The following is a 27,083-nucleotide window of genomic DNA, read 5'->3' on the forward strand; positions in this document are numbered from 1 at the left end:
AGAGAACTAAAACTAGTTAAGTCCAAATTCATTATTTGCCAAAGTCTAGGGAAATGAAGCTTAAAATCATTAACTATACTGATACTGACTACAGTCTAAATGTTACCTTTCCCCTTCCCTATCCAAGATAAGTTCTCAAGAGAACTATTATTACTTTTAAAAGGCAGGATAGCATATTGTAAAGAGCACTTGATTTAGTGTCAGAAAATCTAGGTTTAAATTCTGTCCCTTAACAAAGAACCTTGGGCAAGCCACAACTAATTTGCTTCTTTCCTGCTTCCATTTCTTCCTTCCTTTCTTTCCTCCTTTATCTATTCATGTTATATAATTGAGGATAAATGACTGGTCTAGGGTCACACAGCTAGTAAGTATTAAGTGAAGTTGTATTTTGAACTCAGGTCCTCCAGTTTTCAGGTTGGTGCTCTTTCTACTGCGCCATCTAGCTGCCCCCCAAGTCACAACTTCATCATCATCTTTTTTTTTTTTTTTTTAAACAACTCCTAAGGAAGAAAAAAGATTTTAGTGAAAGTGTGAAGAAGTCATCAAAGTAAGAAAAGTTACAGTAAGAAAGCAGAAGAACCAGGGAAAGGACAAGCAAAGGAGGTACAAATATGGGTTGGTAAGAGAGAAGTACTTTGAAGATTTGCCACTTTTAGCACAGGCACCGATGTGGAAGTGAAAAAAATCCTACAAGAGCTAAAAGTTTCTCTTCCCTAAAACCTAGTCAAAAAGAGGAAGAATGCAGCAAGTATCTGCTTCTATTTCAGGTTCCAACTACTTTGAAGGTTCTGAGGTATCACTTTATCCCTACTGCAAGCTACTACTAGAGATCTCAGAAAGACAAACCTTTAGTGGGGCCAAGAAGTCTATAAGAAAAAAGAAAGGGAAGGGAACTTTATTTTAACACTTCTCTTCCCAGGACATCTATAGTGGGTGAAATGGGCAGTTCCACTTTTCTCCATAGGATATGATTTCATAATTTGATTTCCACCAAATCCCACCTTTATAGGATTTGAATAGAGAAAGAGAAGATGAGAGATCCAATCAGATGCACTAAAAATTCTTGAAAAACTCCTTAGCTAAAATAGGAGCATGAGCATTGACTAACAACTTCATCTTACTAGTCTGTTTATCAAACTCTTCTATGAAATAGATCACAAAGTCCATCAGCATGTGTTCATGCATAAGTTTGTAATCAGAAAATTGATATTACAATCCTCTTCGAATTTCTTATATAAGATGAAATTCTCTACTCTCATCATCATGAAGTGAATGAATCTGTGGGAGAGAATCTTCTCAGTCTTATTGGTTTGATTCTCAACAATGCTACCAGCACTACTATAATTCTCAAATCACAACTGTTTTCTTTTTCATATCTGCTGATGGTCATAGGCTGTAAGATGAATTCTTTGTTATTCCTGTCTCTCTACCTCTGACTTACTGTGCTTTTCACAGAATTGGGAGAAGTTCTACAGAATGTACCATGGCTACATGGTACTAATGTGGTTTGAAAATGGAAGCCACACAGCCTTCTTTGTAGTGGCCAGAAACTGGAAATTGAATGGATTTCCATCAATTGGAGAATGGCTGAATAAATTGTGGTATATGAATATGATGGAATATTATTGTTCTGTAAGAAATGATTCTTATAGATTAAGAATTATTAACTATTAAGAATTCCTCTGCAGAAGATTTCAGAAAGGCCTGGAGCGACTTACACAAACTTATGCTGAGTGAAATGAGCAGGACCAGGAGATCCTTATATACGTCAAAAACAATACTATATGATGATCAATTCTGATGGATGTAGCTCTCTTCAACAATGAGATGAACCAAATTAGTTCCATTTGTTCAATAATGAATAGAACTAGCTACACCCAGAAAAAAGAACTCTGGGAAATGAGTATGAACCATTATATAGCATTTCTAATCCTTCTATTTTTGTCTGTCTGCATTTTTTATTTCCTTCACAGGTTAATTGTACATTATTTCAAAGTCCGATTCTTCTTGTGTAGCAAAATAACTGTATAGATATATACCTATATTGTATTTAACATATACTTTTAACATATTTAACATGTATTGTTCTACCTGCCATCTGGGGGAGAGGTTGGGGGGAAGGAGGGTAAAAATTGGAATAAAAGGTTTTGCAATTGTCAATGCTGAAAAATTACTCATGCATATATCTTGTAAATAAAAAGCTATGATAAAGAAAAATTTTAAAAAAAGAAAAGAAAATGGAAGCCAATGCTAGAGCACTGGCTATCTCACTGGTTTCTAACTCTAAATCTGTGATCCTATTATTAAGAACATAGAATGGAAAAATAGAATTGCAAAGTTGGAAAGAACCTAATATGTCATCAAGCCCTCAAGTCAATATAGGAAAATGATGCCCATAAAAGGGTGACTTGCTCAAGTTCACACAGTTGTTAAGAAGATACCACATTGAAAATCAAGGTTCCCAATTACTAGTCCGTTAGCTCCAGTTGCTAACTTCAACAGGATCAACTGGCTCTTACCTTCACCAGGTCTTCAGATGTCACAGCTTCGATTATCTGAATTGAAGAACGACCTCAAGAGGTCCCCCACAGAACACCAGATACACACAAATATGCAGCAACAAGTCTTTATTCTATTACTTCACTACATAGAGTTCCCGCAATCCTAATACTCTAATCCTACCCTCTCCTTTCGGCAACCTCTTTTTCTATAGTCTCCAGGTCACGTGTCAAAGAGTGCCAGAAGCAGGTGCATAATCAATCAAGAGTGAGGAGGGCTTTCACCTCGTGGGAGGAGGCTTATTCAATGCCGTCAATGCCCTGTTGGGCTCAGGCACAGTAAGCCTCCAACTGCCTCAAACTCTGCTCTTGAGATTTGCTCTGGACCCTAACATTAGTCTAATGGCATTTTGGATCACTGCATTGCAGAACTTAATTTCTCAAACTCTAAATAAATCTATGACAAAACAGAGACAAATCAGAAAATCAAACTATATGATAGCAGAATACTGTATAGAAATAAGAGCAGGAGAAAGGAAACCTGCATTATGGTCTAATTTTGCTGCAATGAAAAAAATCTAAGAATAACACTGGAAAACACACTTTTTAAAAAACTATACTTCTAAACAATATTCTTTTTGTTAAGATTTTGCTTCTTCCTCTTCCTCCCTCCACATCCTACCTTTATGATACATTCATTTTTATAGATGCTTTGTTATCAAAGATTTTTTAAAACAATGTTTGTGGATGACATTGTGTTATTTGCAAGAAGCCCTAGAACACTAAAAGAACAGCCTTCAACAAGAAATTTGAAACCACTCAAAAGAGTTTGATATGATTATTCACAAAGGAAAAATTAAATGGATGAAGAATATTTATTGTAAGGAGCGTTGATTCCCCACCATGTGGTCTATCTTGAGTATATTATCAGATTCTTTGTCTTCTGTAAACTATAGCACCTTCCAATATCCAGGTGAAAGAAAAAGAGGCAAGCCTCTATGGAAGCATTTGAGCCAACATATAGCCAATATTTACAAGAAGCAGTAACAGGATTACCCTTCTACCCTCTAAAAAAAGGAAAAAGCTTTCCCTGGAAGAAATTCAGAAGAAACTATAGGCTGCAGAAAAAAAGACAGAAGTCTTAAGAAGCCGAAATTTTGAAGAAGTTAGCCAAGAAGTAATAGCATAAGATAGTATACTCAGAAAGCAAATGAAGAAAATAATATCTTCAGTAAAATGGCACAAGAAAAACTAACACATAAAGTGGAAGTGAATAAAAAGATATACAAATGACTCCTATAGTGGAGGATTTATAAAAGAACAAACATACTCAAGAAGTGAAGAAGACTAAAGAATCTAAAAACCCTGCTAAAAAGAATGAAAGACGAGGCTGTTCTGAGAACCAACTTTTTCCTGCCATCCCCACTTCCTAAATCTCTCAAGACATTAGTTAATGCATTCACTACTTCTGTTTTGATAAATACTCTAAAAACTAATGTAAAACTGTATAGATAGGTCTAGATTATATAAATGTTTGTATAGGATCACAAATGGGGAAAAACACAAGTTTTAAAAAATTGAACTCTTTCCAATATAGCTATTTTTCTTGTTACATTCTTAAAAATTCCAATAGCCTTGATCCTGGATTAATGACTAGTACATTCGTTCTGTAAAACATGTTTTCTAAGGAATATATAGCATATTTTATTCAATTTGTCAAATGCTGAATATATTAGCTTTTAAAAATTTAAAAATACTTGAATGGTTAGTAAAACTGCACAGGATACTTTTATGACAATGAAGTCTTTCTATTTAGGTTTCAAACATTTGCACTTCATAGACCTATCCTGTTTAAATCTGAACCCCAAAGTTCCTTTGGAATAACAGAATGACTTAGCACATATAGCAACAAACTTTGGGCCCCCTTTCTTTGAACTTTTTCTAGAGTTGTCCATTTTCTACTATAATAGCTTTGTTTTGATACCTCAGCTCAGATTAGCTGTTCTTAGACTTTCAGGTATTTTTTCTCACACAATATATTTTTCTTGTTTTTATGTCCCAATTCAGATTAAATCACAATTCTCACTGTAAAAAGAAAGTCTATTGTTCAGATTATTACATGCAGTTTACATAGATAACCTGTAGAGTTTATCTATCAGTATGTTTATTTAGACAATATATATGTTAGGGAGAAGAGAGGAGCTAGTCACATGACAAGAATGAAATATGATAGGAAGATAAGTTCCATAGGCCTCTCATAGCATCAAGATAAATCAAGGAAAGCGTGCAGCATGTCCAGTGGAACTACAATGGTGGACTTCTGGAAGAATAGGGCCAAGAGTCACACAAGATGGAGAGCCATAGATGAGATGGTGATCTATATTTCCGGAGAGGATATCTTTAAGAATAACATCACAGCTCCATGTTAGTATTGGGTTTCTGAGTGTTCACTATTAATTCAATTCAACAACACATTAAATGTCTACTATATGGCAAAGCACTGAGATATATATATTAACAAAAAATAAGTTTCTTCTCACAGAAACTTTTATAATCTAGTAAATTAAGAGAAAACATATGCATAAATAACATAAGATAGACTATGACAAGAACAAAGAAGGGATGTTCTAAGAAAAATAAAGCTAAACTGTTGAAAGGAAATATGTAAGAAATCAAGGGGAAAAGGGCTCTGGCACTCACTTGATGTATATCTAGAAGAATAAGCAAAGATGTAGAGGGAGTACATTTCAGATTTAGGGTCTGAAGGTAGTGGGAAACCACCCAAAGGTTTTTGAGCAGTAGAATGGCAATAAACATACCTTTGCATTAGGAAAATCATTTAACAACAATGTAAAGGACATATTAAAGAAGTAAAAGACTAGAGGCAGGGAAACCAGTTAGGAAATTGTTATCATTGTTCATGTAAGAGATAATTAAGGCTTAAAGTGAGAGAGTAATAATAAGAGGCAATGAAAAGATGAGTTCAAGAGAAATTGGTGAGGTATAACTAACAGAACTTGATAGATATTGGGCACTTAATAAAAGCTTGCTGATTTGATCTGACTTGATTGGACACTGCTTGGTTATAGGGATGATGGAGAAGAAAAATCAAAGATAACTCCTATCCAACAAGCCAGATAGTGATACCATCAACCAAAAGAGAAAAGATGTCAAAAAAGTAGAAGGGACAGGATTCAAAGAGAATAATGTGGTTTTGGCTTTCAAGAATCAGGGGAATAGGGGCACCTAGGTGGCGCAATGGTTACAGCACCAGCCCTGAAGTCAGGAGGACCCGAGTTCAAAAGTGATCTCAGACACTTAATACTTCCTAACTGTATGACCCTAGGCAAGTCACTTAATCCCAATTGCCTCAGCAAAGAAAAAAAAAAAAAAAAAGAATCAGAGGGATATGATAAATCAGCAATCTTTTAAATTGGTAGAAGGAGAACAAGGAGAAATCTATGTCCTAGAATTAATTATAAAGTCATGGAAGCTATGAGAAGGGAGCAGGTCCATGGACAGTGTGGTCAATATCAAATGCTACAGAAAAGTCAGAGGATAAATACTGATAAAAGATCATTGGGACTGGCAATCAGGAAGTCACTGGAGACTTTAAAAAGAGTTCTTTATTTAAGATAATAAGGATTAAAACCAGTTTGCTGGAGTGATGAAGTAAGGAATAAATAACTGATGAAGTAAAAGACCGGGAATCTGTAGATTATTCTTCTAAAATGTTTTGTTGATCCTTTTTTTTTTTTTTTAAATATATCATAGACATTTCCCATCCAACCTTCAGACTGAACCCTCCCTGTGAGAAAGGGAGAAAGAAAAATTATTAATCCAAAACTATAAAACCTTGTCTACTAATGCATAGAAGACACCATCCTTTTATTACCTAACTACTTCTATTTAATTTTATGGGGTCATGTAGCTTGTATGTATTATATATTGGATGTTCTGGCTTCAAAGATGATTCCCTATACACAATGCCATACTGTTTTTTTTTTGTTTGTTTGTTTTTTAGTATTCATATATCATAGTTTGATTTAGCTATTCCTCAATTGATGGATACTTGATTTATTTCTAGTTTTTGTCTTTTAAGGATAATGCTGCTATGACTATTTTGGCATATATTGGATATTTGTTTCTGTCCTTGACTGTCTTCTGAGTATATGACCAGCAATGGGATTTCTAGGACAGAGAGATATTTATTATTATTATTATTTCTTGAATAATTCCCAATCCAAATTTAAGATGGTTGGTAAACTTCTATTAACAATGTCTAAGTGTGTCCAGATTCCCTATAACACATAAACATTTTTTCCATCTTTTGTTATCTTTGCCAATTTGCCTATAATACTGTGATATGAAATTTAGGAGCTATATTTTAATTTGAATTGCTCTTACTATAAGTAATTTGCTATATTTTTCCAGTTTGCAAATCTTTTGAAAACTGTTCATATCCTTTAAATATTTGTGAATTAAGCATTTTTGGTATTACATGTTTTTGTCTTTTGCCTGTAATTTGTGTGTATTAGCTTTTGTCAGTGATACTTGATGTCAATTACTCTTTGTAGAAGTTTAACAGAGACAAGAAGAGAAAAATGTCAATTAAGTTTGTTTATAAGTTTATTTTAGAATAGAGGATATTTAAGCATATTTGTAGATAGAAAAGAAGGAGTAAGAATAGATGAATGCATACTTTTAGAAATGATAGAGAAGTATCGGAATAAGATCAAGAGTCAGAGATGAATAGAATACTCCAATGTTAAACCTGATCTCCCTCCCCCCCAAAAAACTCTTATCTATTCATCCATTCATCTTTCTACCTACACTGGGAGCAACCTCCTTCCTCTCAAAGAATCATAAAATTGAAATGATATATAATAAATATGAGTTATTTTCTGTAGTAAACCTAAAAGCCAAGATGAAAACTTGTTACCTTTTAGATTTTCAACAAAATCTTTATAGTTAAAATTAGTTTGTCAGGTTATTCATCTTGTTTGTTTGTTTGTTTGTTTTAATATAAATTTATTTATTTAGAAGACCAAGTTTTTATCAATTCTGTCTATTCCTAGCACATTGGAGACATTCAATAAATATATATTCAATAAAATCTGTTACATTAATATTTTACTTATATGAATTTTTCTAAAATTCCATTAGTTACTATCAATCATAGCAAAGGAATGACAGTAACAATTAGTATAATGCCACACATAAAGTGAATACTTAATAGATTTTTGTTATTGACAATGAAAATTTTAATAGTGTATAACTATAAAGGTAAATGGCAGTATCCAAGTGATCATTCATTGCAATTCGAGATCTGATTTGAAAAAAAAAATCTTAACCATGTATTAATATTATTGATTACTTTATTAAATTGTTTCCTTTTCAAAATTCAGCAAAGGTGACATAAATACTGATAAACTCAACCCTGACATATAACAAAAAGAGAAAATAATTTACTTAAAATTTTTCATTTTACTTCTCTATTTAAAGTCTAAAATTCATAAATATCATCTTATTTAATGTTCTCAACACCTCTGGGAGATAGGTGCTATTATTATCCCATTTTATAGCTACCCACGGTCACACCTCTAGTAAGAGTAAGAAGCTAAATCTGAACTCATGTCTTCTGACTCCAGGGACGATACTACCCAGTTGGTAACTTATATAGGAAATTTTCAGATAGAAGAGAAAGAATATCAGACGTGGTAATCTAAGGGTCTGGATTTGAACTGGCATTTTGCTACTACCTGTGTGACCCAGATAAATTCACTTCAATTTTCTAAGCCTCAATTTCCTCATTTATAAAAATTAGATAAGTCCTTTCTTCTCTACTTAAGCAATGTAAAACATACATATTAAAATTATTCCTGAAAGTGAAGTTAAACTGAAAATGAATCAGTATTCATTTTATATTTGAAGTACTCTAACATCACAGCTAGTAGCTTCCAAAATTGGCTGTCCCTTGAAAAATGTCAACCTAATCAGAATAGCAGGAGCCTTATGGATAAACACTATTATTTTCCTTGTATTGCTATCCTCTAGAATCAACTAAAAAACTCTGTATGCAAAGTTCTCTAAATAAATATGCTTTCCCATGACAAGAATAAAGTTACTTGAACATAAAAAACTCTTCTGATATTAATGAATTTGGAATTGAGAAGGGAACTTTCATGGATGATACTCATGGTATATTTACAAATAAGGAGAGGAAAAAGGAATGTTGCTTGGGAAACTCCTAGAATTTCACAATGAATGAATAAGCAGTCATAAAATAGGCCCTTTAGGGGAGGGAATAAAATACAAGCTCTTCTCTTCAGAATCTCAAGTCCTTCACCACTTGGATCCATCTGGTCTCTCCAGGCCGAGTACACATTACTCTCCCTCAGGCACTCATGTTTTATCCAAAATGGCTTATACACATACACATACACATTATATCCCCTACATCCAACCTTTGTAGTTGCTGTCTGCCACTGTCTTTTTCATGCCTGAGTTCACCTCACATCCACTTATTAGAATCCCTATTTCCCTTGCAAATTACCCTGCTCAGGTACTATGGCACTTCCTACAATAAAGATTTTCCTGATTTCTCTGGTTATTAATTTCTATCTCCATTCTTGAATATTAAATTTATACATATTCTACTTTCATATAAAACTTTATTTAGTTGAAAGATGGAAAGAACTCACTTCTGGATTTCTATCCCCAATGTATAGCAGGCAACTCTAAGTCAGTTTCTATGATGAATAACTACTCAAAAGCTATTTTAATCTTTTACAAGATTCACAAATATCATTCAATTAGGAAATGAAAATAAAACATCTGAAAGAGAATTTATAGAAAGTTATTAAATACCTACTAAGATGTAGGACAAACAAGCAGTATATAAGTACCGCCTTATATCAACCTTAAACAGAAAAAGTTACATATTGATTTAGAAGCCATTTAAGAAGAAATTTAACATTATGTTGTATTGCATTTTTATTTATTTTGTTAGACATGTCCCAGTTATATTTTAATGTGTTTCTGGAGCTCAGCCCAATAGACCCCAGGTTTGACACCTCTAGAATAGGGAACATAAAACTGGTCAGGAGCAAGGATTCCTGGATTTAAGTCCTATCTCTGACACAGACAAGATGTACAGTCATAGACAAGTCATTTAACCTCTTACTGTTCCCAGGTGATCTTTTCAGACTAAGAGATGTGGATTATTTGTTGATGTGCATCAATGCAAGGAACTGTCATTCTACGGACATATACATAAGTCCAGCTCAAAAACAAAAAGAAAAGGGAAAATACAAATAAATGGTCTTTATTTTCATGAAACTTATTATGTGGCAAGGGTATGTTTCATTATGTATGAAACAAAGAATAAAATAATATATAGTGCTGGAAAAAAGTAATAACTGAGATCTAATGGAACAGAGGTTACGAATAGGAACAAATGACCTAGGCTTTGAAGGACTCATAGGATTTCAAAAGATGGAAGAGATAAGGGAAATCTTCCAGTCAGAAAAAACTGTATGATGATTATGACAATTATATGGCTCAATAATAACACAGCCTCAAGCCTAGTTAATTTTCATTCTCATTCCATGGAGTTTGAAAAATTAGTATTCTAATACTGAAATGAGGAATTATCCACATTTATATCATTACATACATGCTAACATCCCAAAAGATTCTTACATAGTATTTATTAGCAACAATAGGACATTAGTTGAAATTGGCTGGACTAAAGTAAGAGTACTTTATCCAGAGAAAAGGGTAAGTAAAAAAGGAACCCTAGGTGATTACTCTATTTGGATTAGACAAAGTTCTGTTATACTCAGAAAAAAACTGTGATATAAAAACAAAGGCATCAATTTTAAAAAAGGTCTTCTGCTAGTTGTTATTTTAGAACCTCTGGAAACAATCAGAAATAGTTTCCCATGAAAAGAATTTATGATCAAAGTAGTCACAGCTAAAGAAGAGGTTCCTTTTAAAAACACAAATCATGAAAACAGACTTTACACATTTGGATTATATTCAAAGTGGATGAAAATTATTCAATTTTAGGTTTTCTCTTCAAAATCTTGAAAATAATTGTAACTATATAAAGAATAGCCAGGCATGGTGGCACACACATATGTAATCTTGCTATGGAGGAAGCTGATCACTTGAATTTGAGAAGTTTGAACTCTGCTATGTGCTAAGCTAATGAGGTATATGAACTAAATCCAGAACTATTACAGTGAGAGGCACTAGACAGTATGAGAAGAAACACTTCTCAAGTGAGACACAGAGCAGGTCAAAGCCAATGAGCAGTGGGATTAGGTCCAAGAGCAGTTGCTGTGCTTCCACTGAAGGCGAGATAGGGAGATCTTCAAATACATGTGTGGGGGATATCAGAAAAATGTCATATGCTATATTTACTTAATCTGAGGATCAAATGATGGGTGCTCAAAGTTACAAGTAATCTGTGTAATGATGATGTATTATTAATCCTAGAATAACCAAAGATGTACAGAAAAGCAATGGTTCCCAATGTCATTGGGAATTTTAGAGATTATTAAAATCATTCAAGCATTAACTATAAATTCAAATTATATAAGATTCTATAAATCAACTTTATTAAGTATTATAATAGAATATATTCTCATGACAATGACATGTAGCAGAAGAGTACAAATAAACATTCAATAACTGAGTTTTAGGTTTCTAAAAAGGTAGAATTTTTTTTTAAATGGTTCCTGTCCAGGTTAGTCCATTTTCTGAAAACAAGTATTGAATTTGTTGGTAAGATTTTCAGCATTGGTACTTCAAAACTTCTACCACCATTCTACTATCAAATTCAATACTGATGATGTGAGATTAGCATTGTGGTAGGTAAGAAGCTACTATCGCTTTATTAAAATGGAAGAAAATTATTTAAATTAAGACAAAAAGAAAGAATAGAAAAAGTAAAATAGTAAATGAGGAAAGAAAACTTAAAAATTCAAATGGAGTTCTAATATTTAGGGAAAACATAATATTAAATTTCTAAAAGTTTAATAATAAATGAATATATTACTAAGATAGCTATGCTTATTAGAGAAGAAAAAATAATTTACAATTAAAGTACTAAGCATAAAATAAAAATATCAATAGACAGTAAATCAAATCCAAAAATGAAAGAAAAAGTAAGAAAATAATGGCATAAATTTCCATTATCATTTGATAGGTATTCATTGGCTGATAGGTGGTCTCTGGGGACCTACATCCTACCTTCTAGAAGCATGAGCTTGGGCTGAAGAACTTTATTCTGTACCACAGCTAATGGGGGGAAGAATAGTTTTCATGATCACAGAACCCTGGTATCCAGATATGTCCAAGATAGGTCAAAAATCTCCATTATGGTTCCATGTTCCTAGGGTCTTTTCAAGGTAAAAGAATGTTAGAAGGGGCATTAAAGATATCTCAGTCCAACACTCTCATTTAAGAAATGAGGAAACTGTGGTTCTGAAAAATTAAATGACTTGCTCAAAGTGAGAGTTTATAAATAAATGGCAGAAGTAGGATTTGAACTCAGATCTTCTAATTCCAGGACCACTTACACTATAATAATTGCTTCTTCTGGCCCAGACTTGAAGCCTAATTTACAATTACAGGGACACTTTCAGCTTTGGAACCTCACAGAGATAAGACTCATCACAGTAGAAGGAATTTTATCATTAGTGTGTCAAATACAATTAAATGGGATATCTTCCCAAATTTAACAACACTGAATTCTTTTCTGGCTAGTGAGGATGAACTTTTGCTACTCCAATTAGACTCCTTTAGTGATGTTCTTTTGTGATCTATGGTAGAACTTGCAAGAAGACAAATTATGCATTAAGTCTGTGGTTATAGAATGGAATGAAATTAGAAGTAACTTAGAACAAATTTGATAACTGGATAAAGGAAATTTTCATGTTAGAAATTCCCTCTATCAAGGTAAATGTGTATTTTTTCTGCAACTTACAATATTATAGTTACCTGGGCCACTGAGACATTAAATTACTTGCCAAGGGTGACAGCATATCAAGTGATTTGAATCTCAGTACTCCTTATTCCAAAGCCAAGTCTCTGTCCACTACTGCCTACTTACCAATAATATAATATAACATGTTTTAGCTAGATTTATATATCACAAGTCATAGTATCCCATTTGGGCAAATTTTGCTAAAATGTTCATAAAACATTAATTATAAGTATACAACAATAAATCTAATTATTGTGGTTATTGGCCAAGTGATGCATGAATATATATATTTTTTGCATTTATATGATATTTTTCAACCAAAGAGTTCAAGGCATTTAAAAAACACTTAGTTAATGGATAGCAATTCTCACAACCTCCACATGAGGAAAATAGAGAACATTAAATAAAATAATAGTAATAACCATTTCAACTGCCTCATTCATAGAGCATATGAGTGTTTTAAGCTCTTTGAACTCAGTTTTAAACAGAAACCTTTAATTTTTAAATCTTTTAATGTAATTTATAAAGTACGTTACTTAAATGCATAAATAACAGTGATAGTCCAGGAAGTATAATTAATTTGACATAGTAAAACTACTTAATAACTTCTCTAAGGAAGTTAGTCCTTTTCTTAAATTCTTCTGAAATTATTTGCATGCCAATTGAAACCCTTATTTTAAAGTAAGAAAATATTTAAACACCACCACTAAATTGCTACAGTGTGGTATAATGGAAAGTATAGCTACTAGATTATAAAGAAGAGTCAATTTAAGAACCACACAAAGCAATGTCAGATTATTTTACAAATTTCTTTCATTTTTTTTGGTCCAAAAAGTTATCACCTAGTTTGATTACTCACCTTATTCATAAAACTTGGTTCCAAATAGCTTTTAGCTGTTTCCATGAAACAAATCTAATCTTTAAAAGATTTGCTTCCCTGAAGATATTTTTAAAATGTGCCACAGACTACAATTTCAATAAGTTCCGAAATATTTTGAACAACAATGAGACAGATTCATGTGAATCTTTAGATTCTGGTACATTTGTAAAAAAAAAAAACTAATCATATTACCTTATAGTCACATTCCTACCAATATCAAACTTGGCATGCTGAAGAAAAGAAAAGAAATTAAAGGGTACTTATTAAGCACTTACTACATACCAGGCACTGTGCCTTAGCACTAATGCTATGAATACAAATATAAAGAGCAAGATAGTACCTATCCCCTTTGAAGAAGCTTGCATTTTAATAAAGGAAGATAACATGCAGAGTTGCAGTGGACAAGGAAGGGTAATTTAGTTAAGGAAGACACTAGGAAAGTCAGAGAAGTTCTTTGGTAATTAGCTGACATGTTCTTCCCAGGAAAAGCACTGCTGATTTGATTACAATTTCTAGAAGGTATATGGAAGAAGGAGTAGGAGAATATACTGGGTTGTGAAGTGAAAGAACAATGGAATGTGTATAATCAGGAAGAATCCTCATGGAAGGTTGGGACAGTTATAGTGAGCACTCACAAATCCTATTATATGCTATAAAATACACATAGAGACATATATACAAATATACTCATATACCCAGCCATTGATGAGGGAAAAATCAAAATCAATGGCTATATATGCAAAGTCAACAAGATAATTTCCCACAAACAGGCACTGATTTTGATTTTCCCTTTACCAATGACAAAAACTATATTCTCCCATCTCTAATGCTCAAAAATTTGGGGGCAGGGGAGGCTGGAGATGGAGGTCTATTTGGCCTCTGACTTTACTCTTTGATAAATGTCACTGATTCTCTCTCTCGAATCCATCCAATTCTATATTTTGAACAATTACCATATTAAACCTGGCCTAATTAATGGCTAGATTACATGTCTGACTTTACCTAAGGCCTGATTTTTCAGGTTACCTTGCCAGTCACCTTGACCTTGAGCTCTCAATACTAGAATTAATTTAAGAAATTTTAGGAGTTTGCTTATCTCAAATAAAGTCATCGTACAAAAAACCTTACAAAAATATTAAATCTGCTAAAAGTATTACCCCAACTAGTGTCAAATCTAAATGTAAAAATGAAATAGCTTTCATTTTTCTGAGATTTAAGCTATCAACACTGTTTTAATTTAAGCATTTCATTTTTTCATTGAGAGTTAATTCTAACAACTGAACTCTGAACTTTCCCTTTCCATATACAACCTGTAAATTTTAAGAATAGATAAGACACAAGAAAAGCCTAGGCTTGTGAATTTTACTTATCAAAAGGAACTAATTCTCCCAAGTGAGAAAACTCCTTCACCAATGAAGATCAATACCTACTCTGCAATTTAGTCTTCAAACATTGGGAGCCTAACTAAAGAATCTAGACTTAAAGACCTCAAAATATTTTAGTATTATAGGCAATATAAGACCTACTATGACACACACACACATATAGTAAGCCAATTTATGATGTAACATTTATAATAATTATACTTTCTGTACCTTTTTCTTTCACTAAGGCCCTTTACTTCAATTCCAAGGAGTTTACTACATTGTTCAAATGCCAAACATATGGTTGTCTAAAAAAATTTTATGAAGACCTCATACAGGGTAAGTACTCACATGGTGGTCAGAAAAAGTGATACAGGGATACTCTCAAGGTTTTTATTAAGAATTTTGGAACTGATTACATGACATGGAAGAGAGAAACTGATACAGAATTGCCCAGCATGGTATGCCCTCATAAGAGAAGGTGCTGTGCTCTGAAGCAATCCCAAATGTTCATATGGCCTATTTATGCCCAACTTGTGAGCATTCCAAGCTCATACTGGTCTGATCAAAACTTAATTCTAACACAGTGATGCCATTTTGGTCCTCTTCAAGAGTGAAGGATAACAATCATACTCCAATATACATGATGGTGTAGTATGCTTAGGTCTCAGAAGTTTTGTCAACTGACTATAACCCTAAAAGGTTCTATCAAAAACCTGAGTCTTTAAAAGACTAGTGTAGCTAAGTTCAGAAATAACTTATCACCAGCTGGATATTATTTTTAATGGCCACATCAACTCATGAAAATCATCTTCTAAGATGCAGAAGAGATACAATTTCTTAGTTAAGGAATAACTATACTGATGAAATCATGGATATTACTCTTTTAAAAGTAAATTCATATAGCAGATATTTTTTGTTTAAACATTTCCATGCAAAAGCTAATCTACCAGGGACACACATGATTAACAGTTCTAATAATAAATTAAATATTGCTAAAATGCTTAAGAATAAGAACATTCATTCATTGAACATTTATTAAATATTATGTGTTAGGTCTATGCTAAGAATCAAGCAAACAAACAAAAAAAAAAACAAAAGCAAAAAAGGCATCAAAGTACTGGCATGCTACTAAGAGGATAATAACTTATTTGGTTGTTTAAGTCATATCCGACTCTTTGTGACCTTACTTGGGGTTTTCTTGGCAAAAACACTGGAGTAGTTTGCCATTTCTTTCTCCAGCTCATTTTACAGATGAATAACTGAGGCAAACAGGGTGAAGTGACATTCCCAGGGTCACACAGCTAATAAGTGTTTGAGACCAGATTTGAACTCAAGAAGTCTTTCTGACTTCAGATTCAGCACTCTATCCACTGTAGAATTTAGCTGCCCAGAACAATAATTAAAGACACACACAAATAACCAGGGGAAAAAAAACAAAAAAACAAAAAAACAAAAACAAAACTTAAGAGATGGGGATATTAAAAACTGGAGAAATAGAAATCTTATATAAGAGTTGGTACTCAAGCTCAACTTTGAAGATAGGGATTCTAAGAAGCAAAAGAGAAGAGGAAGTACAAATATGTGCTATAAAGCAAATATTTAATAAATGCTTATTGAATGATTGATATTCCAAGCAAGGGGGACAGTGCATGCAAAGGCAATGAGATAGGAGAAAGAATGGTAAGGTAAATAGAAAATAGACTAGATTGGCTGAAACATGGATAGTGTTAAGGGGAGTGATAAATAATAACCTAAAAAGATAAAGTGAATGCAGAGATTAAAATGTCAAACAGGGGAGACTGTATTTTATCCAAGAGCCACCTGGGATTCACTGGAGCTTTCTGACTAGGCAAGTAATATGATCAAATCTGTTTCAGGAATACCAATTTGGCAGCTGTGCAAAAAATGGATTGGAAAGGAAAGAGATTAGAGACTGAGTAACCAATTAGGATACTAATGCTATTATTGCCAGAGATAGATGATGGGGGACTAAAATTGGATATATAAGTCAAGGAAAAGGACTGATTGTGAGACACAAGGAAGCAGAATTTAAAATACTTAAGTTTAGAAACTGACTGCATATTGAGTGTGAGTGAAAGTATAGTGTTGAAGATAACTCCTTGGTTGCAAACCATACTAGAAAAATGATGTTACCCAAGACAGAAATAGCCAAGTTAAGAACAAGACTGAGTTTTGGAGGAAAGATAATTCTGTTTTGGATATGTTAAGTTTAAAAATCTCTTAACAGACATTCAGATGAAAACACCTTATAGTCAATTGATAATGTGGGGTTAGAAGTTAAGCAAGGCACCATGGTTGGAGGTAGAGATCTTTGAGTTTTCTGAATTGAGATGATAAACTACACCTAAAGAATCAGGAGTTCCATAAAGTGTGTAGAGAGAGAAAAGAAGAGCAAAACTCTGGGTGATATCCAAGATTGGGGATAGGGAATGATAATAACTTAGCCAAGAGAATTTCAGAGGCAGCAAAAATAAGTAGGAGAACAAAAAGAGAGCAGTATCATAAAACCCTAGAAAGAAGAAAGAATTAGGAAGACAAGATAATCAATATACTATAGGAAGGTCATGCAGGAAGAAGACGGAGAGAAGGCAGCTGGATTGGCAATTAAGAAATCACTGGCTACTCTGGAGAAAGCAGTATTAAGTTCAAACTGACATAAGGTGAGATACCAGATAGTAGGATTGAGATGTAAGGAGTAGAAGGCTTTTTTTTCCTGGGCATTTAGGTAAGAAAGGGAAATATAAGTTGCAGGCTTGTTTTTTTTGTTTTTTTGTTTTTTAAAGGATGAGGGAGACCCAATATGTTTATAGGAAATAGGGATGGCTTCAAGAAATAGGGAGAGATCAAAGTTGAAAGATAGAAGGAATGATCGTAAGAGCAAGTGGCTGGAGCATTTCAGGTTCCCTGCTAGCATAAATTGAGGATCATCTAATCTAAGCATTTCACAGGCAAGGAAAGAGAGGCTCAAGGAAGTGAGGAGAGCATCCAAGATCACACTGCTGGTAATCATCAGACCAAGAATGTGCAGTTAAGCTCTCTGACAACCTACTATGGAGACAGGACCAATGTTACAAGTAATGGGTTTATCTTAGTAAGAAGGATCACCTCTTCATCAGAAAATAGTGGAAAAGAGGCTCTCTGGGTGGATTTGTCATTATTAAGGGCCATTCAAAAAAACAGGAATAAGAATAAAGAAGACATCCAATGTTGGGTATGAACCACAGCTGAGCAGGGTATAAGAGGCAAAAATTTCAAGAACTATCTGAAGAAAAAGTCCAAAATAATGCATCATGGCACAATGGGGAAAAAAAATCAGGCTCTGGATTAATAAAAGCCAAACATAAACACTATCTCTAACACTTACTACCTCTGTTACTTTTGGCAAGTTACAGCCTCCTGAGGCCTCAGTTTCCTCAAATGTAAAATCAGACAATCAAACTAGAAAGCCTTTGAGGTTCCTATAAATCTTATAGAGGCAAGTATATTAATGAATAAATAGGAACTTCAAAGGACACAAAAAAGAGGGTAGAACTGGATGAGGCACAATAGAAATAGGGGTGAGATGGACAGGTATAAGAGAATGAAAAGTAGGATTAGGTAGATTTGCTAACCACAAAATGGGATTATAATATCTTATGCCCACCCTTAAGAAGCATACAAATTGTAGAGGATAATACAATGGAAATAGGGAAAGTAAGCCTGTGTCAACAGCCCTTCATAAGATTCTTAAAACAAGAGGAATGGTTATCTGAGTCTTTGGTCTTGGCTAGGGTCCTAAAGAGCAGAGCAAGGCCTGGTGTAGAGGTTTTAGTAAGAGAAATGAAACACCTAGTTATCTGAGGTTTAGGTCTTGGGGGTAAGGGACAGGTCCTGTGATAGAACCTAGTGGTAAAAGGCTTGGCATGTGATGCTTGGGCTGTATTCAGTCAAGGAATAGGTAATAATGTAAAATTCTAGTGTTGATGCTATGATTAAGGATAAAGTATCAATAGATATGATAAAAAGCCAGAGAAACTGCTTATGATACAGGAAGACATTGACCCAGTCCCCCAGATAATGGCTGCTCCTCTGCAAGATGTTTGCTTTCTGGGATTCTTGAAATGGTATTTCACATAGGGCATTTGTCATTAAATATAAGTCAAAAAACAAGATATAATTTTATTTTCTGTGACTTATTTTGTGACACAGGCAGTAAGATTTTATTTCTATTTTTTCCTCTTTAATTTTTAAAAGTTACCATATCAAGTATTCATGTGAAACATTGTCTCTAATACTTTAGAAGAAAACCACAGAATGTCAAGAAAGCATTTCATGTTAAACACATTAGAAAAGACAAACTCACTAACTTCAGAAGATTATAGTCATTCAAATAAAAATTAAAAATCAATTCTTACTAACACACAAATTTGTAATCATAATAAATATATAGTCTGAATCAATTTTTCCAGTAATTCATACTCCAGGGCAAAAATTTCAGCTGTTACCCTATCATTAACTCATACCACTATTCTTCACAACTCCATATCAATAAAAGATATTTTTTAAAAAAAGGAAATACTGGCAGGTCTTCACTTATGAATACTTAAATCTCAAACGAACTACAATCAAAATAAGAAGTGAGAGAGAAAATAACAAAAAGCAGCTTATTACCATTGCCCCAGAAACAACTGCTCAATTCAGAACAGCAGGTAAATCTAATCTAGAGATACCTTATTTTAAAAAGATGTACAGACTTACAGAACTAAGGAGCTGATGCTCAAGATTATCCACTCATTCTTTAAAGGGATCTCTTCTTCCCAGATGCCAACAAGGGAAAATAAAATATGTTCCCAAGATCCAGAATTAAAAACAAAAATATATTTCCCCATAAAAATGTTACAAATAATTGTCAAACTGAAATACTATTAAACATCCAAGTACAAATCTAATCCATTAGTAAATTTTAATTGGGTTCTATATCTTTTAATTTTACTTACCAAGTCATATATCTGGTTTGCCAACTGTACCTTCTCATCTGCATCTTCCAAAGCTTTATAATAATCCTGCATGAAAACATGTTAATGTCAATAACAAACTTTAAGAATTAAAATGTCTATTTCAGAGACAAAACTGACTTTATGTAAATAGTGCAGTAATGGAAAGAACAGTAGATTTGGAAGACAATGTGGTACAGCAGAAAAAGTACTAGTTGTGGATTTGGTAAGACTTGAAATCAAATAACGCCCTTGAAATTTCTAGATGTGTGACCAAAGGCAAGTTACTTAATCTCAGTCTCAATTTCCTTCACAAGTTATGGACCTCAAATGAGATAACATTTCAGTGTTTAACAATTTTTAAAGTATTACATAAATGTCAGATATTAATGTTATTTTTTGGAATTAGAGGACTTGGATTTGAATCTTGGTTGTTAAAACTCTAGATGTCAGTTTCCTCAACTATAAAATAAAGAGATTAGGCTTGAGGATTTCTAAGATCCCCTTCTAGATCTAAATCTAAGATCTAATGGCTCACTGATATATAAATCAGCTCCATCCTAATTTATTATGCAAAAAATTAGAAGAAAATTTCAGTATTAATTAAAAAGTAAAATTTACTTGACCTCTCAATACTCTAGATAACTAAAAGTTCCTATAATAGTAAAATCCACAATACAGGTTCTATCTTTATCCCTTAAAAAAGCTTCCTGAGGAGAAATTTCTGTTACCTACAGTGGGGATGTTTCAGCTCTTCAAAGGTTTATCTTATCAGCCATGAATATGGAACTGAAGAATTGTATTCAGAGGAAGTTCACCTGGAATAGTCAAGTTCTTGGTGGAAGCCTACAAAGTGAACTTTTCTGAATGACAGGCAGGGCAATATTCTCCTAGATGATGCTATATCACTCAATCACCAGAGGTAATCAAACTGTTGCAGGATTATCAGAATTCCCAAACTTTTTTGAGATTCTATTAGCCAAAGTGGTTAGTATAATGAGAACTAATAACCATATGATAAGCCATAAAGGACTCTAAACCAGGCAAAAGACCATCAAAAAGTACAAAACCATGAGATCAAAGAATCTCTGAATTAGAAGAGATGGCAGATATACAGTCCAGACATTCTCACAGTTTCCTTAGGGTACCTGAAACCCTTTCAGTGAGTCTACAAGGTCAAAACTGCTTTCATAAAAATATTAAACTATTATTGGTCTATTAAATATCTGGTTTTCCCAAATGAATAGTTGTGAGAGATCAAGTTTTTTTTCAACCAAAATCACATATCACAATAGATAAAATACAAATGCAGGTTTCTAAATCCAGTTATCTTCTATTAAGCTAGATATTTAAGGAGATTTACAAAAATATATAAAACAATGTCACTCTTATCATTAATTATTTTTGTTTTGACAAATATATATTTTAAATAAAAATGTTATTTATGTTCATTTGTAGAGGGTTTCTATTGTTAATTTAATAAATACATATTTTAAAAGAGTATAAGTTTTCATTCTTAATAGTAAATATAGACTGATATAACCTACTTAAAAACTCTATGGAATCCTGAGACCAAAATGTTTAAAAATTGTTGATCTAAACCAACTCTGCATTTTAGAGATAAGGATACTTATAGGTTCAAAACAAATTAAGTGACTCACTCAAATTTATTATTATTTTACTAAAATATTAATCAGAGTTATAGATCTTATCAATCAATTCTGCTAGGATTTTACTTAACCTCTAAATTAAAGATTTCATTTTTGAAAAAAAAAAATTTTTTAAGGGATGGGAGAACAGGGATTGAAAGAGGAAGAATAGGTCTTCAAAATTTTGGAAAAGATTCTGAAAAAAAAAATAGGTATGAAGTTACAATTTTAAATTGAACCTCAATCTGAGGTTCAAATAAGGCTAAAATGAGACTATTTCATAAGAAAATATCATGCTGAAAATCTGATATAAGAGCACATTTAAATATTCAGCTTTTAAGAAACATTACAAAAATGCCATTTCCACTAAACATAAAATTCATCTTCAATTTCTAAATCTCCTTAACTATCCTATATCCACTGTAAAATCATAAGGTCACAAATCAATTCAAACAGATTAATGCTGAGAACAAATTAAATTCAAGAAAACATAGTTAATTTTTATATCACGCCACTTTAATTCTCTTAATTCCTTGCCACACTTAGATGTGTCAGACCTTACCAGAAGCTTATGGGTCTAATAATCTTTGGAATAGAGATCTTTAGGACTTCAAGTATCCCTACAGTCTAAGTTAGTTCTGTTCTAGACCTAAATCTGGTAGGCTATCAGGAATATGATTGGGTCCCGGTTCTAACCATTCTTCCTTAAGGATCTATGGAATACAACCAAACTTAGGTCAAGAAGAACCTGTCTGAAAAGGCTTGTTCACACAGGGATAGACAGCAACATGGACTAGAATTCTAGATAGTCTACAACTAGTTAGGGTTCAAGAAATCCTTTAGTCTAGGATCCAGCACATGTCAAATTATAAGTCTGGCAATCTATGTGATGTGCCAGAAGTCTTGAGGATTATTCATCTAGATTATATCATAACAAAATTGAAGGATCTTATTTTATATCCTCTGAAAGTAAAGGCAATTGATTACATGTCACACAATAAACATTTCATCAATGACCTGCATTGAAATGGCACAGACTGAACTGAGAAAAGCACACTTTTAAACATATTAATTTATGAAGAAAAGAGGAATCAATTCATTTTTTATAATTCTTGCAACTTTTAACTTAAAGACACAATTTCCAATGAAACAAAAATTACATCATGAAGAAAACATTTTAATGATTATAACTCCTTTTGTTGAAATTATATTTTAGAAAGTCTAAATCTTCCCAGCATCAGGTATATACCCAACAATCAATTACTTCCCTTAATTAAATAAAATTAAAATGGCAATCTTCCTCAGTCTTCCTTAAGATGTTCCAAGTTTTATGGTAATCATTTCCAATGCTGAACATACTTTTTTGATGGATGTCATTTGTTCTTCTCTCCATTCAGGTTTATTTTTCTTTGCATTCATAAAGAATTCACTAACTCTCTGTTCTAGTTGATCCATTGCATCTACAAAATACAAAAAGAAGCCTTCATCATTATGTCTCCAATCACATAACCTAAATACATTAATTTTTCCTTATAAAAATAAATGTGCATCATTTTTTATAACTTGCCTTTCTTTCTTACAAGATTCTTTCCAAAAAAATACTTCCATTTGTCCCTTTTCACTGGCCAGTGTCTTATCTTAAAGCAAAAATGATAGGATGTCTTAATTTCTTGAATAGAAGAAAAAACTACAAATCTCCCAAATGATCAAATAATTTAAAATATTTTTTTCTTAACTAAAAAACTTCTTCCACATTCAATGAAATTGATTCAACCATCGAAATCTGCAAACTATATTACCATTTCAAACTTTTGAATGGAAACTTCTTAGAGATGAAAATTAAATTAAACAGGTACAGAAATTGCCAAGCTGGAATGAGGCTATATGTGACTGGAAGTATATCATGATAACTTATTTATCAGAATAGACATTCCAATTTGTAATGTACCTTTATAAACTAACTCACATATCTTAGATGATCTGGCCCAATCCATTCATTTTACAGATCAAGATTTAAAGAGAGCAGCAGGGCAAAGACAGCTACCTCTGACACATGTTAGCTATGTGAAAATGGACAAATTATTTATTTTCAGTTTTCTAAGCATGAGTTGCAGATCTCCAAACATACAGGGAGTATTTTAAAAAATAAATTCTATTGATATTTTTTGTTTTTACATAACCTACATTTCCATTGTTTTCTTCCTCTTTCCCCTCTGCTGGAGAACAATTCTTCATAACAAAGAAAATGAGAGAAAAAGTTCAACAATCTAACCAACAGATCAAAAAAAAAAAAAAAAAAAAAAAAAAAAAAGTCTGACAGTATTTCTATATACATAGCTCCCTTCTGCAAAAAAAGCATTGGGAGGAGAGGAAAGGAAGAATATTCTCTTTTCTCCTCTTTGAGATCAAGCTTGTTCATATAATTTCATAGCATTCAGTTTTCACTGCTTTGTTATTTTTGTCCTTTCCATTTATACTGATGCAGTCATTGTTTAGATTCTTTCCCTTGGTTCAGCTTATTAAACTTTATATAAGTTCATCTAAGTTTTCCCATGCTTCCCTGTATTTACCATATTCATAGTTTCTTGTAGAGTATTCCATTATATTCATGAAGCACAAATTCCTCAATTGATGAACGTCTATTTTGCTTCCGTTCTTTGCAACTACAAGAAGAAATCCTATATTTTGGTGTATATTCCTTGAGGTATATGCCTAGCAGCAGAATTTCTAGGTCAAAGGGAAAGGACATTTTAGTCACTTTCTTTACCTCATACTCAACTGCCTTCCAGCATTCCTGGACCAATTCATAGCTCCACCAATACTTGTACTGGTAGGTCCCATCTTTCTGTAACCCCATACAACATATACTATTTTTATCTTTGGTCACCTTTTTTGTTATTAGGCAAAAATCTCATGATTGTTCTGGTTTACAATTCTCTTATTATTATTGATTTGGAGCATTCTTTTATATGATTGTTAGTATATCACGGTATTTCTTTTGACAGACCATAGTATATCACGGTATTTCTTTTGACAGACCAGGTTTCTACACCAATGAAATCACCATTTGGGGTCTTTCCTCACCCCACTTCCCAAAATAAAAAGAAATCCCTCCACTTATAGTCTATCTTACTTATTATATAATGTGACTTCTGACAAATCATAATATCTATAGGCCTCAGTTTCCTAATCTGTAAAACAAAGGGTTGGATTTAGTTTCTGAGAATTCTAGAATTACACCTCCATGAGCTGAATACTGGTAATTCCAGCCCTAAAACAATCATTCTAAAATTTAATTTGAAAAACAATTGTTTGGAATTCAAAGCATATTTTCACATAGAAACAATGTTACAAATAGCAGTTAAGTCCTCAGGCTAGCCCACGAAGTTATTTAACTTGTAACTAAGTTATACACTTGTTACAAGATGACACAGTACAAAGTGATACTATTACAAAAACAATTTTATCAGCTTTGCTGAGTGTTAGCATGAGAAACTCATTTATAATATTATTCCTACTGGGTAATATATTTCATAGTCAACAGAAGGGAGGACAGAAGTTCTAACAAATCTCTCCCCTCATTTTCTTTCTGTCACTAATGCTGACAAGCTAGAGCTCAGGATCCATAGAAGCCGAACATAGATGCGTGTATACATGTGGATCAGAACAAGCAAATAAATCTAGATCCTACCCACACAAGGAAACATAGTAGCTCAAGGCCTATTTCATTTTAGGGATTTTTTGTCACGTAGTCCAGAAATTTACATGAATTGTCCATTAACAGACTACTTCTAAAAAGATGACACAGGACAAGGTGTTAATAGTATATCTTTATACCTGCATAATGCTTTAATTACCAGACATTTTCATTATCTTGTCACAGCAACCCCATGAAATAAGACAATTATTATCCCAGTTCACAGAAGAGGTACATATGAGCAAGGCTCCAAGAAGTTAAAGAATATGCCCCAGTTCACTTAAATTTTACATGACAGAGCCAAGCCTTGAATTATCTTCCAGTTCTGATGTAATGCTATTCCTCCGTAGTAACAGCATTTTATGCTTTTTAAAATTCTTCTTCCTCCTTTTTGTTTAATCCTCACAACCATGAGGCTGTGATAGTAAAGCCGATAGTAAAGCTACTATACCCATTTTACATATTTGAAGACTGAGGCTCGGGAAGATCTTCCCTGGAAAAAGCTGGTTATGAACTTGGGACTCCTTTCTTGTTTTGGAGCATAAATTTGAGATACTGCCTCATCTTTCATAAGAATTACTTCATGTTCTTCAGTTTTAAAGTCACTCAATCTTATATAAAGAACCACGACTTGAGTAGGGAATTAGGTCACTGGTCCCTCACTGAGAGCAGGTTATGTTGGGTAAATTCTCATATTTGCACTGTAAAATTACGTAGGCAGGATCCTTCCACAAGGAAACTTCAATTCTAGAATTTATTTACTCACTCCTCACTCAAGGCTGCTAACCTTTCCTTAAATCCCATATCCATTATTAGGAAATAGCTTTTTCCCTCCAGCCACAAAAGCCTAGGTTGGTGCTAGAATACATCTTTCTATATGAAAATAAAAGTGGAATTAATTTAAATATGACTGACAGCATCTATAATAAACCCCCCCTCCAAAAAAAAAAATCTCTCTAAGTTTCACATTTGTTGTGCTATGAATTCCATTAAAAAATTTAATTCAGATGGTCTCTAAACACGTAGTATTCCGCACAATTCTAAGTAGCCCGAACCGTTGTACGAAGTGTAAGAAGGATGCACTCCTTCCCCAAACACTTCCTCCTGTCAAAGAAACAAGTTCATTCGGAGAATCCCATTCATTAACCGCCCATCCCAAACCCCACCAGCCAAAGGAGCTGCTAAGATGGGACCATTTACGCAGCAGGGGGCGCTGGCGGGAGGGAAACAGGTGCTCGGAGTTCAAGCAAGCGCAGGGAAAAGTCACTCACTCTGCACCTGCAGGTCCATCTCGCGCATCTCCGTAAAGCGATCTCGGAGGTCCATAGGCAGCTGCTCAATCACTGTCGGAGAGACAGAACCCGTCAGAGGGGGCGGGGCCAGGGGCCAAATTACGCACGGACGTCCGTGCGTCCGTGCGTGCGAGGAGGAGGGGGCCGAGGGGGGAGGTGGCAGCCCACAGCGAGGCTGCCAGTTACCGTGAGAAAGAAACATCCCCCCGCCTCCCCCCATTCCCGCCCGCCCGTTTGCTCGCCCGCCCGATGCTCCCGCGGGCAGCTCCCGCCCCGCCTCACACTCACTCTCCAGATAGTCCTCTAGGTACAACATCTCGGCCCTTAGAGCTGGGGAAATGGGGGGAGGGTCCGGGGGTTTGTTTGTGTCACTCGCTGTCGCCGGAGTTTTGTCCCTTTCAATATGGCGCCTCCGCTAGCAGCAGCCGCTCGGCTCGGGCAAAAAAACACTTTGGCGCCTGACGGCACTCGCCTCACCGCCGCCCGGCACGTTTATTGGTCGGCCGTCGCAATGACGTATCTTGCCCGGTGCCTTTTCCCGCAGCCTTATGGGAAATGTAGTTTCGTTCTTGCAGAAGTTGAGAAAGAACCGGCCATGATGACTTCACAGCGAAACTGCGTCTCCCAGGAGCAACTGCAAACGGTCTTGCACAAAATCTGAAATGAGGAACCGCGGTCTATTTGTTGACTTTATGCAGGGGGTGCTGGG

General features: G+C 33.9%; 1 protein-coding gene and 1 pseudogene across 6 annotated transcripts in view; both read right to left on the bottom strand.

Annotated features, from left to right (window-relative positions):
* The window catches only part of ING3 (inhibitor of growth family member 3), a 49,025-nt gene extending 22,178 nt beyond the window's left edge, over positions 1 to 26,847 (bottom strand). For 2 of the 6 annotated variants that reach the window (XM_074268147.1, XM_074268146.1), the window contains exons 1-5: positions 26,663 to 26,801; positions 26,354 to 26,425; positions 23,956 to 24,048; positions 22,745 to 22,845; positions 19,740 to 19,805 (exon numbers count right to left, since the gene is read on the bottom strand). In XM_074268147.1, the coding sequence (XP_074124248.1) occupies positions 19,740 to 19,805; positions 22,745 to 22,845; positions 23,956 to 24,048; positions 26,354 to 26,425; positions 26,663 to 26,690 (360 nt within the window). In that variant the 5' untranslated portion in view covers positions 26,691 to 26,801. Of the gene's footprint in view, positions 1 to 19,739; positions 19,806 to 22,744; positions 22,846 to 23,955; positions 24,113 to 26,353; positions 26,426 to 26,662 lie in introns of those variants that run through there. The other 4 variants (XM_074268151.1, XM_074268148.1, XM_074268149.1 and 1 more) reach the window with 4 other exon arrangements.
* Positions 929 to 1,352, bottom strand: LOC141543215 (actin-related protein 2/3 complex subunit 4 pseudogene; annotated as a pseudogene).
* Positions 26,848 to 27,083: the final 236 nt, after the last annotated feature.

The sequence above is a fragment of the Sminthopsis crassicaudata genome, chromosome 5 (genome assembly GCF_048593235.1).
Source record: "Sminthopsis crassicaudata isolate SCR6 chromosome 5, ASM4859323v1, whole genome shotgun sequence".
NCBI lineage: Eukaryota > Metazoa > Chordata > Mammalia > Dasyuromorphia > Dasyuridae > Sminthopsis > Sminthopsis crassicaudata.